The sequence below is a fragment of the Hydractinia symbiolongicarpus genome, chromosome 2 (assembly GCF_029227915.1).
Source record: "Hydractinia symbiolongicarpus strain clone_291-10 chromosome 2, HSymV2.1, whole genome shotgun sequence".
NCBI classification, from domain to species: domain Eukaryota; kingdom Metazoa; phylum Cnidaria; class Hydrozoa; order Anthoathecata; family Hydractiniidae; genus Hydractinia; species Hydractinia symbiolongicarpus.
This window is the reverse complement of record NC_079876.1, coordinates 35,890,084-35,908,753: the sequence shown is the minus strand read 5'-3', so window position 1 is coordinate 35,908,753 and position 18,670 is coordinate 35,890,084. Positions and strand designations below refer to the sequence as shown.

Below are 18,670 nucleotides of genomic sequence, written 5' to 3'. Positions count from 1 at the left end.
ATAAAAACAGTTTCGATAAATAAGTAGTTTCCATATCGTTTTTGCACTCATTAAATCAATTTCAGCGGATTTGCCTTAGTTTTTCAAAATTATTGAAGCTGTTGGCGGGCGATGGTGTGCATCACATCATAGACGAGCTAAAAGAAGCTTGGGCAAATTTGGTCTAATTTAGCCATACATTTTTTATCGAAATTGGGAAAATGAAAGTTACACTAAATCATTTTGAATTTGTGGGCAGTGTGAAGTTATGCAGCTAGTGCGGCATACCTTTTTAGAAAGCTAAAAGAACAATCTAACAGGTAAAGAAAAAATTAAGTTTGTATCAGTACTTCTGAAAAATTATTTTTTTGCCAAACTTTTGGTAAAAAATGTGCTGAAAGTGTAAAGTATTGCTTTCTCTTTTGGCATGTAATGGTCTTATTGCCTAATTTATTAGTATTGTTATTTACTGGTAGGGTCAAATATTCTGGGTATTAAAACCTAAAGGCACCATAATGATATAACTTCACTTTTAATGTAAAAAATTGCTCGTTTTTAGCCTAAATTTTTTTTTTTGGACAGGATAGTAGGATGTATTTTTCTAGGAGTATAATTATTTTCACATTTCCTGTAAACTTTACAAGGGGACCCAAGCAATTTTTTTCAGAATTTAAAGCATGTGTGTTAAGTTATTTTTTATTGTTTTGTTTCTGACATCCTGTTAAACTTTTGTCAGCCTACATGTAAAATTCCAGGTTATTTTTACAGGGGGTTGTAGACATTTGATTGGCAATTTTACGTGGGGTTATGACTTTATTTTAATTTATGAGAGGATGGTATGGTTGTTTGTGTTTTTGTTTATGTTGCAAACTGCTGCTTTTTAAAATTTTGTGTAAACTTTTGTGGGAAAAAGACCACATGCAATATACTGAAAGAACAAATTCACGTTTTTGTTAACGTTTTTGTTAAGAATTTTAAAATTGTAATAATAACTGTGTTTGGTGATAATGAAAACTTTTTTGTTTTTAATATTATATGAAATGCCTGATTTTTCTATGATTTGATGTGTTTCATAACCTTTTTGTGGAAGATTTATGGGCAATGGCAATATAGGACATGCTAAAAATGGACTGATTTTTGTTGATTTGGATGTGCTCCTCAAAAACAAATCTGTTTTACATTTTGTGTAAACTTTTGTGAGGACAGACCGTATATACACTCTGTTTTCCAAAAATAATATCTTTGTTGATTCAAATTTACTCCTTATTTATTTTTGACATTCACGTTTAAAATATTTGGTAAAGGTCACTACAGATCATCGTACTCAGGAAAAAATTTTTGTATTCTTAACCTGTTCATTTTTACAATTTGTGTATATTTTTTGGGAACAGGATAGTATGTAATCGAAGAAATGATTTTCCAGATATAAATTTTATGTTTTTTGACACTTTGATTGAATAATTAAAGGTTTTTCACAAAGTAGAGATGTGTTATTTCTGACTTTATTATTTGTTGCTATTGTACTTGATTCTATACATTATTTTGATTATTGTTTCAAGCTCTATACATAATGATCTTTGTTGATTCAAGTTTATTCTTTGCTTATTGATTTTTTGACATTTAGGTTTAAAATTGCTGGTAAAGGGCAGTACAGAACCAAAAGTGAAAAATTTGTGTTCTTAACTGGTTGATTTTTACATTTTGTGTAAATTTTTGTGGTAGAGGATGGTATATAACCGAAATGACTGATTTTTCTAGATTTAAATTTGATGTTTTCCAAACTATGGCTTTTTCGTATTTTTGTATAAGCTTCTAAGGGAAAGACAATATATAAAATGTGTAAAAAGTTTATTTTTGTTGATTTGTGCTAACTCTTGCAGGCCTCCTTTTTGACATTTTAGAATAAAATACTAAGGGTTTTCAACATAATCACTTTTAGGATGTATATACATATTTTAGATGTGTTATTTCTGACATTGTTATTATTTGTGTTGTGGCTGTTGGTGTTGTGACTGTAGGTGTTGTAACTGTCGGTGTTCTTACTGTCGGTTTTGTGAGTTTGGTGTTGTGAGTGTCGATGTTGTCAGTGTCGATGTTGTAACTCTTTATCAACTAGATTTTACACCTTGCAAGCTGTTTTTTTTTTTATTTTGCGTAAGATTTGAGGATTTAATGCGATTTGATATTAATATGATATTGTAAGATTTAAAGGACATTTATTTTTATATGCACTGCTGATGTCAGAAAAACATCTAAAGCAACCTATTTTTCATAGGACTTTGGCCTAGGTGGATTTTTCCACTGGCCTTATCGTCTAGTCTATATAATAATACGCTAAGTGTGTCTGTCTGTGTGTCTGTGACAGGCAAAGTGGATTTCTTCATTTTCCTTTGATGTTGCCGAAAAATGCATCTCTAATATGTCAAATTTTCTGACGTTACGGCACGATGAAAAAACACTACTTTAACGTCAATATCCTATATTAAATTAATGAAGCCATTACAGTGCACCTAAAACTTTGAGGCCAAATAACTTGAAAACGAGGTGGTGACGTCAATGATTTTTCACCGCGCGGGTAACTAGGGACCACCTAGGACCAATTTGAGTTATATTTCCAAACCTGGGTTTCCGAAGTCGTTTCGGAATGGACGGGTTGATGACGTCATCAAAAAACCTTTAAACCCTAATATCTCTGCAACCGTTTGTCAAAAGTACATGATCCTATACATTTTCTTGCTCAGCGTTTGAAGATCTATACGATGAAGGCAACAGGTATACAAATTTCTAAAAAAAATATTAAGGTCTAGACGGGCCATTGCTGACGTCAGCAAAATTCGAATGACGCTTATTTTTCATATTTATCCTGCCTCAGTGGATTTTTCCACGGACTTTATCGACTAGTTTTCTAATAAAACGCCTCATCCATGATGCGCCGTTTTAATATAAGCCGGCGTTAATTAGAGGAGGGCGTTCATTTCAACTACTTCAGTAGAAGTGCGGCGTTTAATAGAGGGCGGCGTTTGTTAGAGAAAACACGGTATCTATTTTTAAAAATCACCATATATATTTTTATCAATAGCTATCTTTATTTTAAAAATGGACATATATTTTCGAAAAAAAGACCATTTATATATTTTATGAATGACCACATAAATTTTATCGTGTTTGGTAATAATGTCATCATTGGCGCGTCAAAGATGAACTCAAGGGCTTTACCCTTGCCTCACAATAATGAAAGGGGAATTCCCTCACGCTTATGAATAAATAAAATTGTCTTAAGTGGTCGATAATGAAATGTTGTTGAAAGAGAAAGTTTATGAGAAAAGAAAGATGTTGAATGGAGAACTACTTATTTTATCGACAAAAATGAAATCAGGTAAACTAATTTGTTAGCGACAGAATTTTTTTTTACTGTAGAAAAGAAAAATATATTTAACGATTCTTAAGAAAAATATTGCTAAGTCTTTTTTAAAACAAACAAGACGTATGATATACGTAAACAACCTCGCGAATAAAGTTTACAAAAAGCTGTCTATTAAATTGTGATTTCTGTTACGAAGTTAGACACGACATATTTTGCTATTCAGATGGGCAATAACATTTCTTGTGGACTACGCAGTTATTTTTCGAAATTGATTTGTGAGATCTTCTTGAACGGAAAATTCCTCGAAATTTCAATTTTCGTTGGGTCAGTCTGGGGTAAACTGACTGACAGAAAGAAGAAAGCGAAAACGAGAAATTCTTTTCGCTACAAAAAGAATTTCGTTCTCGTAATTATTTATATATGATGGAGCGTCTTCGTTTTTCTCTTACGTATTGTTGTGGAAATTTTATTTTTCGCAGACTACTTTCCAGGCATTTGGGGAGACCTTAATTCTGCCTATATTCACTTTTGAAAACTTTGGTGGAAACACCTTTACTTTACCAGTTAGTTAAATAAAGCTTGTGAACACTAATCTTATCTTTTTAAAAAATAAACAATATGCAGGCGCTGCATAAACTATCTCGCTATTGAAAATGCACAACTATGAAACATCCACAATGCCACCCAATTTTACAATTTCTGCTAACAAAAAATTTTGATGTCACTATCATATTCAGCATACTTTTTTTGTTAACTGTGCCAAATTTTGTCGAAAATAAAGTATTTTAATTTTCGAACTAATTTTGGCCTAAAATGACATTTAGGTGACAAAAAATCAAAATTTTAATGTCACCATGTTCGGCATACTTTTTTTGTTAACTTTGCCAAGTTTTGTCTAAAATAGTTTTAATTTTTGGACCAATTTGGCCTAAAATGACGTTAAGTGACAAAAATCAAAATTATGGTGTCACTATTATGTTCAGCATACTTTTTTTGTTAACTGTGCCAAGTTTTGTCGAAAACAAATACCAAATTTGGCCTGAAACGTCATTTAGATGACTTCCAAGTACTTAGAGAGTTTAGGTACGAAATTTAAATCTGTGACGTTGCAATTGATTATTTCGGACATAGTTAGTTACGAGTTAGTAAAAAGAAAAAAAAAGTAAAAATAGTTACCAAGATGAGATTCGAACACACGACTACTCCCGTGTCGGTGCTCAGAGAGGAAAAAATTTCCATTCTTGTAGGACACATTTGCGTTTTAATACAAGCTCACGAGCTTGTAACAAGGTTGTTTTTGTTTGAGGTTAAAGTATATTAAATAAGACAACAGAAGTCCAAGCTGCTCTTGCTATGTTATAAAACATCGGTCGTATAAGTAGAAATATGATGGATCTTACGCAAAATAGGACGGAGCGACGACTAAGTTAAGTTTTGAAAATAAACGTTCAGGTTACCTCCTACTTTTCCCCATTGCGTTTAGACGTATAGACGTATAAACTTTTCCTGTACATTTTCTTTATATATATTCCTTTTTACCATTGTCACAAAATGTGCTATTTTTGGTGATAATGGCAGCGTTTTTCTTCAAAACGATATAGGCAACAAAAATGTTAACAAGGTTCACTATGCTCGATTCAGGTTTATAGCCGGAGTCCACAGAGCGGGGTATGAAGGTAATAAGGGGCACACCCATCGCTCAATTTTTTTTATTACTCATAGTTAATATGTGGGAGAATTCTGCAGAGGAGCAAGCATTTTTATCCCCCAACTTAGTCTCCCAAAAAGTAAAGAAAAAAATGTCTGCTACGGCCTTGTATTTATATAAGAACAGTTTTAGAACTCTAATTCTCAGATTTTGCTGATGAATAAATTAAAATAACAGCAGTCCTATTTTTCCTTTTAAAACCAAGAGCATCTCCAATCTTAATTTAACCAAAAAAAAACCCGAAAAGTCCAAGGTCTTAAAAATTTTGAAACTGATTCTTAAGTTACCGATAATTGTTTTTGCTTTTGATATGGTTTCTTTTCTTGGCTTCAACAAGACCGTAATAATATACAGACTGGCACGACGGCAGGCTTGCTCATGAACTCTGTTGTTGTAAATTATTGTTCCATTAATAAGAACAAGTCACGATGGAAACAAGTGGTTTTGTCCGCAATGCTTTGCACATAAAAAGAGTACTAGAGAAACGCAAATCAGCAGGATTAGCGAAATCTTATTCCTGCATCTGAAAAGGTTTTTAAAAAATGGTGAACATCTGTTGCAAAACAACAGAGTTGTTGAATGCGTTTCTTTACGTGACTCTCTTCTACAACTACCTCTCGTCAGTGATACAGATACAATGTTTAGTCAGAACTACTTATTGTTAGCAGTAATTTATCATTTAATTGAACGCAGGTCATTACTGGGCTTACGTCACATATCGTGCCACAAGTTCTTGGTATCACTGCAACGATAGAACGGTTTGCAAATGCTCTTCACCTATTCTCAACAACAATTCATGTTATATTCTTTGTTACGTTCGCTGTTGTTCCGCTTTTTCTTTCTTTCTTTTGTTTTTCTTTTTCTTCTTTTTTTTTTAATGAGTCATTACGTTTATGAAACCTGTACTTCCAGGTTCATGGGGAGGAAAATGTAAATCCGAGTGGTTTTGTATTTAAGAAGCTTAGCAAGGGGGTTTGCTTTTAGCTTGTCTTTGAGTGTAACGACTCCACTTTTTATCCCAGTTCGGTAAAGTGTCAGGCGAAGTGTTGGTGTCCTGTAACACATGCGGAAAGCGACAGCCAGAGTCACATGTTCTGGCGCACAGGCAGGACTTTATTTAATTCTTTTACATATTTTTATATTTTTATCATATACATTTTCTTCTATTTGTGTTCTATCTGTAACCAGTCCCGTTTATTTTGTTAGTAAGGATTATTTTTTCTATAAAGATTTGCTCAAGGAATGGTTATGGGTCGACGTTACTTCTTCTTGTAAGAAGCAAAAGAGTGTATTCAGCACCTTCTTCTGGGAGCCTAATCCTAGTTAACGGTAGATCCGAAAATTAATTTTAAAAAAGGAACAAAAAATTTCATCATAATTATTTTTTTATGTTAGCAAAGGCAGCGAATTCTAATTATGCAAATTGTAGGGACGAATGCTAAGTTTTCAATATGCGAAGAAATTGCGCAAATTGTAGGGGTAGCCAATAGTTAGTGTACAATTTGTAAGCATATGCATATAAAGGTTAAGTAATGCTAAATAGGTCTACAAATAGTGAGAACAGCAAATGCTTAGTGTGCAGTGCAGAGACATGATTGATGCGTCGTTGACTGTTTTGAAACTAAAATATGCATATTAGACTGAGCAGATATAGGCCACCGTAAAAACCGTTATACTATATAAGGATAAAATACGCGCAACCATGTTTTATAATTTGTTTCATCATTTGTTATTATAGAAAATCATCTTGATGGCAGGTAGCTCTTCCACCGTACCTGCTGTAGTAACGATAGAAGAAGAAAACTTCTTCAGGATTCAGCGCCTACTGGATGTAAGTAACAAAACATTGCAACGCTATCTGGCAAAATATTTCACAGTCAACGATCCTGGTCAATTTTATGAAGAGCTTAAAACAATTAAATCACAATTAAAGTTATACAATTCGCAAGAGAAAATATTATTTCCGAAAAATAAAGAAACTAAAATAGAAAAGTGCGACATTACATTGATATTGGCTTTGTTAAGGACTTCAAAGTGTACACCAAGCCAAGCTGATCTCGCTGACATAAAGTCTATACAAAAATGCCGAAACAAATACGCTCATTCTGATAGTTACGCAATACCAACAGCACAATTTCAAAATGAATGGACAAACTTAACTTCTGTACTGGAGAGATTAGGAGCAGATCCTCATGTCATTAAAATTTTAAAAACCCAAACACTGGATTCGAGTGCTTATAAAAAAATCGCTGACTTGAAAGGTAAACGTAGCAATGTTTGGTACCAAGTTCCAATGCCTGTTAAAGAGTTTCACGGAAGAGTTAACGAAATAGATAATATTCATTCGGCGTTGCTAGATACTACCAAAAGAGGATGTGTCATTTCGAATCATGGTGGAGTGGGAAAAACGCAATTGGCCATCAAATACTGTTCTCAATATAGCAATGACTACAATGGCAACGTTATTTGGATAAACAGTGACACTCGAACTAATATTGAGTCTTCGTTTCAATCTGTTGCTGATTATATAGACTTAATACCTAGTACTGCGCATGATGCGAAGAATATCGCTTCTAGAGTGTACGATTTTTTTGCTGATCGACCATGTTTGTTTGTTTTTGACGATGCTAACGACGTGAAACTATTGAATGAATATCTGCCAAAACTACCACCCAGTTCGCATGAACCGGTTATGTTAGTGACAAGTCAAAGCTCTGAATGGGGGAGTCAGTTTGCCATTGTTCCCTTACATCCATTTACAGATGCGGAGGCCCAAGATTTTGTTACAACTTTTTTACATTTACCTGCATCAAGTGTAGAGGATGTCAAATTTCTTTGCAAGGAGTTAGGGAATCTCCCCCTGGCTTTACACCAAGCCGTGTGTTACATTAAAAAGCATGGAATCTTTCTCAACATGTACAATAAGATGTTGCAAGAGGGAAAATATCACATACTGAAGGAGGAGGTACCAGGTGGCCTCTATACGAAAACTTGTCTCAAAACGTTTGATCTTGCAAGAGAAAAACTTCATGACAATGGTGACAACAATGCTATCAAACTTCTTAGTTTGATGTCATATATGGATGGTAAGCACATCAACAGGTCCTTTCTTGAATTATCTTTTTCAGATGTAGATACGCTGTATTCTGCATTAAAAGTGTTATCAGAATATTCTTTAATAACATACGAAAAAGGAACGGTACAAATACATACGTTAGTTCAGCTTGTTGTTCGCATAACGACCGCACAGAATATGACCTTCGTCGACAAAGTGATCAATTGGTTTTTCCCTTCGAAATCGTACTATGGAATGTTGCTAGATTTAATACTCGAATGTGTACACACTCAAGATGATTGGGTCAAAAGCAACTTAGGAGACACCTCATGGGTTGCGCATGTTATTACTCTCTGTGCAAGATGTGAAGAAGGAAACACTTCATCTAAAGACAGAAAGTACGTGTCTGATTTTATCTTGAGAAACGATTTGATCGCGCCGATGTGTGATGTGTACGAAAGCAAATGCCAATACAACACTGGCTACTCTGATTTCAATACTATGTTTGAGAATTTTAGTCAAATATCCGGACGTGAATCTAGCAGGTTGTTTAACCTCCAAAATTGCAAAGCTACTTTACTGACTAAGGTCGGTAGAAAGAAAGAAGCGTTAGATATATTTGACAAATTGGTAACAGGCTATACAAAACAACTTGGAGCAAATCATGTTTACACCCTTAATATGAGAATAAATAAATTGTCGTCGTTGATTGATTGTGGACACTATAAACATGCTGAAAGAGAGATAAAAAGTATGAGTGAAATAAAATCATTTCCAAAACTAAGAGAGCCAGAGCAAATAAGCTTTTTAGAGCACAAGGCTACGCTGTCGTTTTTACAAGGACACTCTAAAAAAGCTTTGGATTTGTTCAACAAATGTGAAGATGATTTGCTATCTGTGTTTGGAGAAGAGGCTTCGCGGCGACTGTACACAATTCAGTACAGCAAAGCTAACTGCCTCTTTCAAATGGGTGAATATGAAAAGTCTAAGAAGATGTTCGAAGATGCCCAAACTAAAGCATTAGAATTGTATACAGATGAAAAACTTGAGAAAGTTTGCATTGCAAAACGAAGTATAGCAAAGTGTTTGTTGCACCTAAACAGAACCGATGAAGCTTTGGAAATTCTAGATGACGTTTTGAAAGAACTTCTTGAGCAATTCGATGAGTTTAACACTGAGTATTTATCAGCAGAATATTTTAAAGTAATTGGTTTAATCGATAAAAATGATTTTAACAGTGCAAAAGAACTTGTTGAAGAAAATATTAAGAAAAGGAGTGAAATGATCGGAAAAGATCATCCATACGTGTTGTTGTCGAAGGTACAACTCGCTCGATGTCTTATGGAGGAATTGCAGTTACAGATGGCGAGAGATGAATTGCTAATTATCAGAGAGAAACAGAAGAAAGAACTGCACATATTACATCCGGATGTGTTGGAAACTGAATTTTATCTTGGGATTTGCTATTCAAAGTTAGGCGACACAAACAAAGCTTCTATGATCTTGCATAGTGTTTATGAGGGACAAAAGGAAATACTAGGTGTCAACCATCCTAGTACAAATAAAACGGAAAACAATACTAAAAAGTTATTTGTAAAGTAAAGCATTTTTTAACCTGGGAACTGTGCTAATAATTTTAATACACTATATTTTTAAATTTTGACAGATAATTATATTAAATCTAAGGCAGACAATGTGTTAAAGGTGCATATGAATTGTTAAACTGTATTAGTTAGACAAAGTTTGTGTCGGCAGAAATTTTTTGGTCCTATTTTGCGCCACCTTCTAAAAATTTAGACACTACTGTTCTGGCTTAAGGAATTGCCAGAAAAACGATGTAGCTGATGATACCAAAAAAATGAAGTTTGGGGACATTTCCAGTTTGCTAGAAACCAATACAGAAGAAAAGAAAAGTCTAAAAATGCACCTAATTTGCAAAGGGTAATTTTCTCATATTTCATTCCCCCCATTTTTTGTGGCTTACTGATAAAATAAAGTAATAAAATCTAAACTGGCCTCGGCCCTAGTATTTTGGTGGGGCATTTTTTTCATTTTTGAACAAATAAGATAATTACGGAATTGTTAACCAAATTGTAAATATGAAGTCACTATTATTATTCTTTCCATGAACTGTGAATGTGGTAACAAAACAATTTCTATTCTTGTATTCTTGTGAAAGTGAACACTACTAAGCATCATCTATTCTAGTAACTATTCCAACTCCCTTAAGGGAAGAAATTATTGCGCAAGAAAATATCGCGGAAGAAGAGATTGTGGAATTAAAGGTTGCGAAATTCGCCGTCTTCGCAATCTAATTTTGTCGATTTCCAAGAAAAAGACGAGTTATTTTTGTCGTTGTTTTGCTGTGTAAATTATTTGCATTGAAAGAATGAAAGATGAAAACATTTATCAAGCGATTTCGTGAAAAAAAAATTAAGGATCATTGTTTCAATGATCCACAAATTCGTCTGTAATAATGATTTCAAAAATCGCGCAATGTAATTGGTGAGAACTTACGTCGTAGCGGGCAATATTTAACGGTATTGCCCGCTACCATAGCAACCGTGTTTAAAGTTTAAATATGGTAGCATTATATGTAAATAAACACGGAAAAAAGTAAACAAAACGCGAAACAGAAGTGAAACTTACTTTTATCCTTTAAAGAATTCTGTGTTGTAGCTACACAATGAAACCTGTAATGCTTACACGATATTCGATTTAAAAAGAATATGTTCTTAGTTCGAGTGTACGTTCCATATGGGAATAGTTTCTATAAAGACATGGTTTCTGCATCCTGCTTATAATGTTATATTTTTTGTCGTAAAATGCAGTACCCCGATAATAATCCATATAATAACTGTTTACTTCGGGCAATACCTTCCAATATTGACCTCTGTCACGTATTGCCCTCGCAAGCTCAGCCAATACTTTGACGTCGGTCAATATTCTCCGGTATTGCCCTCGTAAACATTTATTATAAGGTGAGTACTTTATATTGCCAAAACTTAGATTTAAAGCTTATGTCCCACTTCAAAACAACGTTATTTCAAAACACTGATACAACATTAGTATTTAAGAAAAATTATCTCTTTTTGGTTGATTTGCAATTATAGGAGAGTACTAAGATTAAACAAATAAGGTTAAACAAGCTACTAGCATGGAAATCCAATCGCCATCTTTAATAGGAGCTGCTGCGTAAAGCATGCGCAGTCTTACTTTCCGCGCTGGTTGCTTGAGCACGTTGCGGGCGCAAAATGGCGGCCGAGAATAAAAACAGTTTCGATAAATAAGTAGTTTCCATATCGTTTTTGCACTCATTAAATCAATTTCAGCGGATTTGCCTTAGTTTTTCAAAATTATTGAAGCCGTTGGCGGGCGATGGTGTGCATCACATCATAGACGAGCTAAAAGAAGCTTGGGCAAATTTGGTCTAATTTAGCCATACATTTTTTATCGAAATTGGGAAAATGAAAGTTACACTAAATCATTTTGAATTTGTGGGCAGTGTGAAGTTATGCAGCTAGTGCGGCATACCTTTTTAGAAAGCTAAAAGAACAATCTAACAGGTAAAGAAAAAATTAAGTTTGTATCAGTACTTCTGAAATATTATTTTTTTGCCAAACTTTTGGTAAAAAATGTGCTGAAAGTGTAAAGTATTGCTTTCTCTTTTGGCATGTAATGGACTTATTGCCTAATTTATTAGTATTGTTATTTACTGGTAGGGTCAAATATTCTGGGTATTGAAACCTAAAGGCACCATAATGATATAACTTCACTTTTAATGTAAAAAATTGCTCGTTTTTAGCCTAAATTTTTCTGCAAAATATTTGTTTGTAACCGTACGCAATGCCTCTTTTAGATTATCATGTGTGTAGCTGCTGGGCCGAATGGGTAATATATACAAAAGTCCAAACATGGATGGAATAGATAGCTATATACCTTAATATATACCTAGTACGTAGGACAACCTATTGCTCCAATATTCACAAGCTAGGTAGTGTTCATACGCAGAGTTCAAACAATTTTTCAGCCACAATCTAGGTTCTTTTTATTCTTTTTGTGATTATTCTGTTCAAACCTTTTAAGCTAGATGCTGCAATTGGGACCACCATGTCTGGCTAAAAATCAATTCTTGCCTTTTTGTCTTTGTCTTTGTTTTGTGTGTTCCATTACTTTATTAAATTTGTTTTGGTGTTTTTGTTAGTTTTTTATCCTTTTATTTCACTTGCTTTTTCCATAGGTTAGAACAATTGCATACGAGATGGTACAACCTGTTGCCGTGGAATTTTGATAGTTCTAGTGAAAATATGTTTATATATATATATATATAAATTATCTTTTATTAAATTATCTTTTATTACATAATACTCACGTGTTTAGCAAATAGCAGTTTTCTTTTGTTTTTCAGTTCCCATAAATGCATTAATAAAGAGTCCCCTATTATTGTATTTGTAGTATATTTATAGTATATATACGTGTGTTTGCAAAGCGGGTTAGATATATTAAAAAGAATATATACATAAACATGGATAAAATATTTACAAAACTTCAAGTTTCATGCTATGAGATCATCAGTTGTGAATATTTATCAGTATTTTTCGTGTAAAAAATTGTTTCCTGGGTACTTATTAATGTCAGAAATTCTTACAAGCTGGCATCTCGTTTACGAAACTATTTTTTGCCTGGCAATTATATTCTTGCGAAAAAGTTTTATTTGTTGATTTAAAATTTTAGTGCCCAAAAAAATTATGTGTCAGGTGGTCTTGCACAGCTGCAAAAAAGCAGCCATTTTAGCAAGAAATGCAATAAATGCCTCCCATTGGTTTGATTTTATTTTAATTTGTTGCAGAAAAAATGATTGCTGTAACATCAGTTTTTGTGAATAAAAGGATGCTTTTGAGACATTGCAAATTAAGACTTAACAACATGCATTTGCCACACTTATTCCAGTTTGAGGTTGTTATGTAATGTATTATGTGGTGTAAACTATTTTGATTGCTCTCAGATTGTCACAGGTTTAAGCTTTTAGAAGTTCTCATTATCCAAGTGTTTTGTAAAATATTTTTTGCATTCAATATTCCAATAAGACAATACTTCAAAAACATGCAGGTTTTTTTTCTATGCAAAAAAGTAACTTAAGTCTAGGGGTCATTTGAGTTTCTTGACAAATGCTAAAAAATATAACATACTATAAAATTCTAATAAATGCGTGTGGCGTTTATTCAATTTTCAGAATTTCAAGGCAGCGTTTACTGGAGACAGCCGTTACATTAATACAAATATTCCTCTTTAACACAAACCTATATTTTTATCATAAATTCACATAAAATAAATTTAAATGCACCTTTTTGAATAAAGAAATGGTCTGTTTATTAGAGCCTCAACGTTGGGGGAGTGGGTGTTTATAGAAGACAGGCATAAATATAGATTGGTTGTTTAATTAGGCATTTACCGTTTTCTATCTTTTCAAACTCATAAGATGGTGCCCGAAAGTTCTTTTATATTTCTTTATACGCAACATAAACTATGCCTCACAATGCGTTCTTTTCTTTAGCAAAAGTAAAACCACAAAACTTGGTCCTTTTTGGCTTCCAGAAAGTTTGCTTTAATAGTAATAAAAATGCCCCCTAAAATAAAATGTCTAAAAACTGCCCATTTTACTACAGCTCTGTGAGTACAGAATCCTGTTAATTTTGTACTCACAGTGTTTTATTTCCTGTATACTAGCCTGAAATAATAAAGGGAATAAAATTTGTCGTTACAATAGGATTAAAATGTCTAAGCTTAGTATATTTGGAAGAATTTTCTTAACATGTTTACTTCGGCTGAGCGTTCTTTATAAAAAGTTATTTCAAATCGACATTGCCCTGCTAGCGACAAAATCACTTACATGTCGGCCAAGGTTAAAACATTCTCACTTGGGATTTTGTAAAATTGATAACTTTTTTAATAATATATATAAATAAAATTTGGTTTAAAAACTTTCCTTGTACATAAGATGTACATATCAGTAGCTAATAACCCGGTTTGTCTCGGGTATTGTGAAGGTCGGTCGACATACTAAAAACAGGTATCCAAGAAATAGCTAAGTGTGGGACAAAATTTTGTTCCTCAACTTTTTTTGTGCAAAAAAACTAATTTTCTGAAGTTCTTTGAACATGTAGAACGTTTTTCCTATCAAGTCTAGGTGACATTCTATAGTGGCCATGTTGAATTTAACAAAAATATTTTTTAAAAAAACGTGTTTTGTCACAGACCATAATTTTTTCTAAAGTACTGATACACTTCAAATTAATGTCTTATCGGTTTCACATAAGCCTCAACTACCTCATTTAACCAAATTTATTGCCAGGATAACTTTGTGTTTACAAGTATTTAACAGGATTGAGAGGGTATCTGTTTCATTAAAAAAAAGACATAAAATCTAAGCTTGTTGTGGTAGCTGATAAACAAATGAAACTTAATAATTTTTTCAAAATTTTATTGATAAATGAAAAAATTTTTATTATCAAATCTCAGTTTTAAGGTTTCAGTGTGTTTAATGGGTATAAAGCTGTATCCAAATAAAGCTTAGCTAGCCTAAAATATGTTTACATTTTAACGGATCTCGCCCCAGTCCTAATTCAATTTAGACATAGGCAGAGTCTGAGTTTCCGAAATATTGCACGCTGAAACAGCCGTGAAAGCGGCAAGCATCAAAGTAATTTTCACGTCATTACATTGCTCCACGGCAAAATGATTGACGTTTTATTAAGGGACTCATCGGGATATTATAAAATCTTGAGTTGTGACGTTAGATTTTTTGCTCAAACGAAATTAAGTCGCTGAAAACATAAACGTTGGCTGTATATTGGCTTGAATCTTTAAATAATACACTTTCTTTATCACAACAATTATAAAAGGATAAAAAGGTCTGTGATGGTTGAAAAATAAGAACAATAACAAGACTAAATTTTACATATGTTTTATTTCATGATAAACAAGCACAACAAACACAAAGAAACACTTTTCTTTTTTTTTTATGAAATGGGCCTGCGGATGCCCATATGGCTACTACGGTTATACTATTTTTGTTTTGTTTTATTCTTCTACACAGATTATGTATATATCTAACAATCAACAACCATGGAATGTCCATGGCGGATAATTAAAGAGCGTTACTTCATCTGTATTTTCCGCCATAGTGCTAAAAGGCCACAAGTTTTTGTTAGCGCGTGCGCACTTAGAAATTTTCTTGAGAATACCAATTAAAGCGCATGAGCTTCTTGCACTATAGCGGAAAATGCAGATGAAGTAGCACTGTTTAATTATCCGCCATGGACATTCCATGAAACTTTTGTTGGAAGTACATGGCTATTCTCTTGAAATATCTCTAAAAGTAAATATCAATCACAGCATTCTAATATCATAACAGTTGTTGTTAACAGAAGTACAAAAATGTATTGAAGTTAAGCATCTGTTCAGGAAAAGATTGCATCGCATGTAAATTTTTGTATCGTGCCCTTACGATACCCGAAAGGTTTAGGACACTGACATAAGCCATTAGCTGTATTGGGGGAAGGAAGATTTTAACTTGTGGTATTTATGTCTTCTATATTTTTAATACGCTGTTAATTTGTCACAAATTATCAAAGATTAACCGGGAGCATCTCTCACCCCAAAGGATGATATTGTGTCGCGCGCCCGGTAAAATGCTTACAGTAATGAAGCCTTTTATTTTTTTTAAAAAACACAAAAGTTGATTCAAAGAAAACACAAGCTACCCAAGCTTTAAAAAAATCCAAGCTATCACGGCTTGCCATATCCCGTCGTAGCCTACCATTCACGGTTTTATGGTTTATAATCTGAATAGAAAATTAAGACTGCAATTTTAAATTAGTAAAATCCACCCTACGTTTGGAAATTTATGACTTTGGCATAATTTTATGAATTTTATGAATTTGACAAGCCTGAAACTTGATATTAAATATTTTATCAACGTTCTCATTTTTTGTGTTGTTGTTATGGCAACTGCGTTGCTAAATGTGATACAGAAAAATCCAGAAATTTTGAACACTAGGGTAAATTTATGACTTTGGTATTTCGCATGATGTTATGTCAGGGTAAATTTAACAATAAGTGGTCATTTAAAATTTTAAAAATTTGTTCTAAACCAGTCAAATATTTGAAATTCCTCAGAAGAAATCTTCACAATTTCTTTATTAATGAGTAAATCATGGCCTTGCCTAGTTTGTATATAGCTAAATTTGTTCTACGATAACTGAATTTTCCAAATCAGCTTTGAGGAACAATTTTAGATCAATTATCCCTTGATAAATTTAACGTGATAATGAAAAATAAAACGCCGACGGAATAACATGTTTTTATTATGTCAAAATAATTTTCACTTTAAGACCATTTTCAGCATCATTGAATTGGTGTGTGTATAATTTTTCAACTTAATTCGACAAGTGAAAATGCTGTTTTGGTTAAATTAATGCTACAGTGAAGGTCTTCTTAATTTTCGCTTTATAAGGAAGTAGTAATAAGCCTCGGACTAATTTGATCTATGAGCGCTTTAAGCATGTAAATGACATCAAAATTAATTAGATCCAATTTCCTCTTTCTTTGATTAAAGAATATTTGATTTTGACAAATCAAAACAAACAAAAACAAATAAAGAAATTTCAAATCAACAACTTAGCTTTTTAAAGGAGAACTAACGATTGGTAACAAGTGGTGCTTAAAATGTTCATTATAACGTGAATACAAACTGTGTTAATTTTTTATATTTGTGAGCTTTGGTTCTCCAGATATTCAAGGCCAATGTAGTCCCACGGTCGTCGCTATGACAGTGTCGATTAGGACTATCTGTTCGGTGAAATACTAACTTGTGTGACATAATTCCTCGAGGATGTAAGGTAAAGCATTCTGAATGAACCCCAATGAAAGCGAGGGAGTGCTACTGTTATTGTCCTGTGATTTTTTAAAGAGTAATTTTATTTCTCATATTTTGAAATAAATATCTTTATAATGTTTCACAGATATAATTATAGTTTTAACAGTTTTTGTATCGTAAACGCTTGACTTACTGGCCGCTCTCGAATAACCGTCCAATCTTTTTCATAAAAAATTTATAAGCGCCCTTCTTGAATAAGCGCCCATGAACGGTTATTGGAATACAATAGAACTATTTCAATATCGCCTTTTCATGATCAGCCGTGATGGAAAAAAATCAAAACATTACATGAAAACGAGGTTAGTTTAGATAAAGTTCAGGACGCCCAGTTTTTTACGAGTTGTTCTGACCTTAGTTATCAACAAATGTTGGTTTTATATTTCCAACTGCCATATTGAAAGAATGGCAGTGTATACAAGTATATAGAGGGTATTTGTAGTGGTAGTGTGACAAAAATTATGAATATTTAATGATATTAAGTGTGTAGTTATGGCAATTTTTGTGGCAACTTTAATGTTTGTGGGCTAGCTAGTTTTATAATTTATATAAATATATTATAATTATATAGGTTATAATTATTTCCCTAAAAAAGTTACCCAGCTTTTCGTAGCCAGATATTACAGGTTGGATGTTACAGCTAGCATGTACTCAGAGATGATGTGCTGTCCAGCTATGTATCAGCTATGTATCGTTATTATTGTCACACTCCCATGTTAATATTCTTTAACCTTTCCATTTAGTATACATTTATAATAAACATATTTTGGCTCAACCCAGTGTACTCAGTAATCACAAATTGTTTATTGTTTTGATCAGATTCATTAAGTATTGTAGGTTTATTATTTCTTGAACATGCTCAAGAAATGATAAACGTTCAATACTAATCACAAATTGTTAATTTTTTCAGTTCCGGCATAAACCAATTTTTTTCAGAAGGTGAAGAAAATGCTACTGTTCTTACAAAAATAATAAAAATATTTAGTAGGCGTAGTGTTGCTCTATTCTCTAAGAAAATAGAGTCAAGGTTCTTAAAACTGTTCTTATTTTCTTTAGGATTAACTTGACAGCAAGACGAGGCCTCTATCAACTGTCTTGAGAATGGCAGTGTTAAACTTGTAAGGTCATGTTGTTTGGGTTATCCACAGAAAATAAAACAAAGTCATTTATTAATTGTAAGGCCGTCTGTATATATTTAAACTTTCTTAACTTTCTTAGGCCATTTGTTATAACTTATTGTGGTAAATCGATCAAGTATTAAACATATCTAAGGGAGTGCTGCCCAGCTTAACTGGCTAAACATTATTGCATTGAAACAACATGTGACTTGAAACAAATCGTGAGCGGTTTGTTCATCTACAATTCTCCTAGCTTTTAAAGAAATCATCTCCCCACTTCCAAAAAAATTGCCTATTAAATATTATTTCATTAAAATACATATTTTTCTGTATAAAAAATCTATTGCCTTCTTACAGTAGCTTAGATTTTGGAAACTCAAGAAGTATAATACGGAAAAGTTTTTATGTTAATTCAACCAGATTTGTCTAGAGCACCCTTTAAAAAAATTATTTTTACAAAGTTGTTGATCTTTGCTTTTCCATACAAATAAAGTACAATACCATAGTTATA

At 32.9% G+C, this 18,670-nt stretch overlaps 1 protein-coding gene across 1 annotated transcript; it reads left to right on the top strand.

The window, feature by feature from the left end:
• Positions 1 to 470: 470 nt before the first annotated feature.
• Positions 471 to 10,259, top strand: LOC130630741 (uncharacterized). The gene is made up of 2 exons (XM_057444338.1): positions 471 to 3,355; positions 6,790 to 10,259. The coding sequence occupies exon 2, from the start codon at positions 6,802 to 6,804 to the stop codon at positions 9,706 to 9,708; it is 2,907 nt and encodes a 968-aa protein (XP_057300321.1). The 5' UTR covers positions 471 to 3,355; positions 6,790 to 6,801; the 3' UTR covers positions 9,709 to 10,259.
• The last annotated feature ends 8,411 nt before the right edge of the window (positions 10,260 to 18,670 follow it).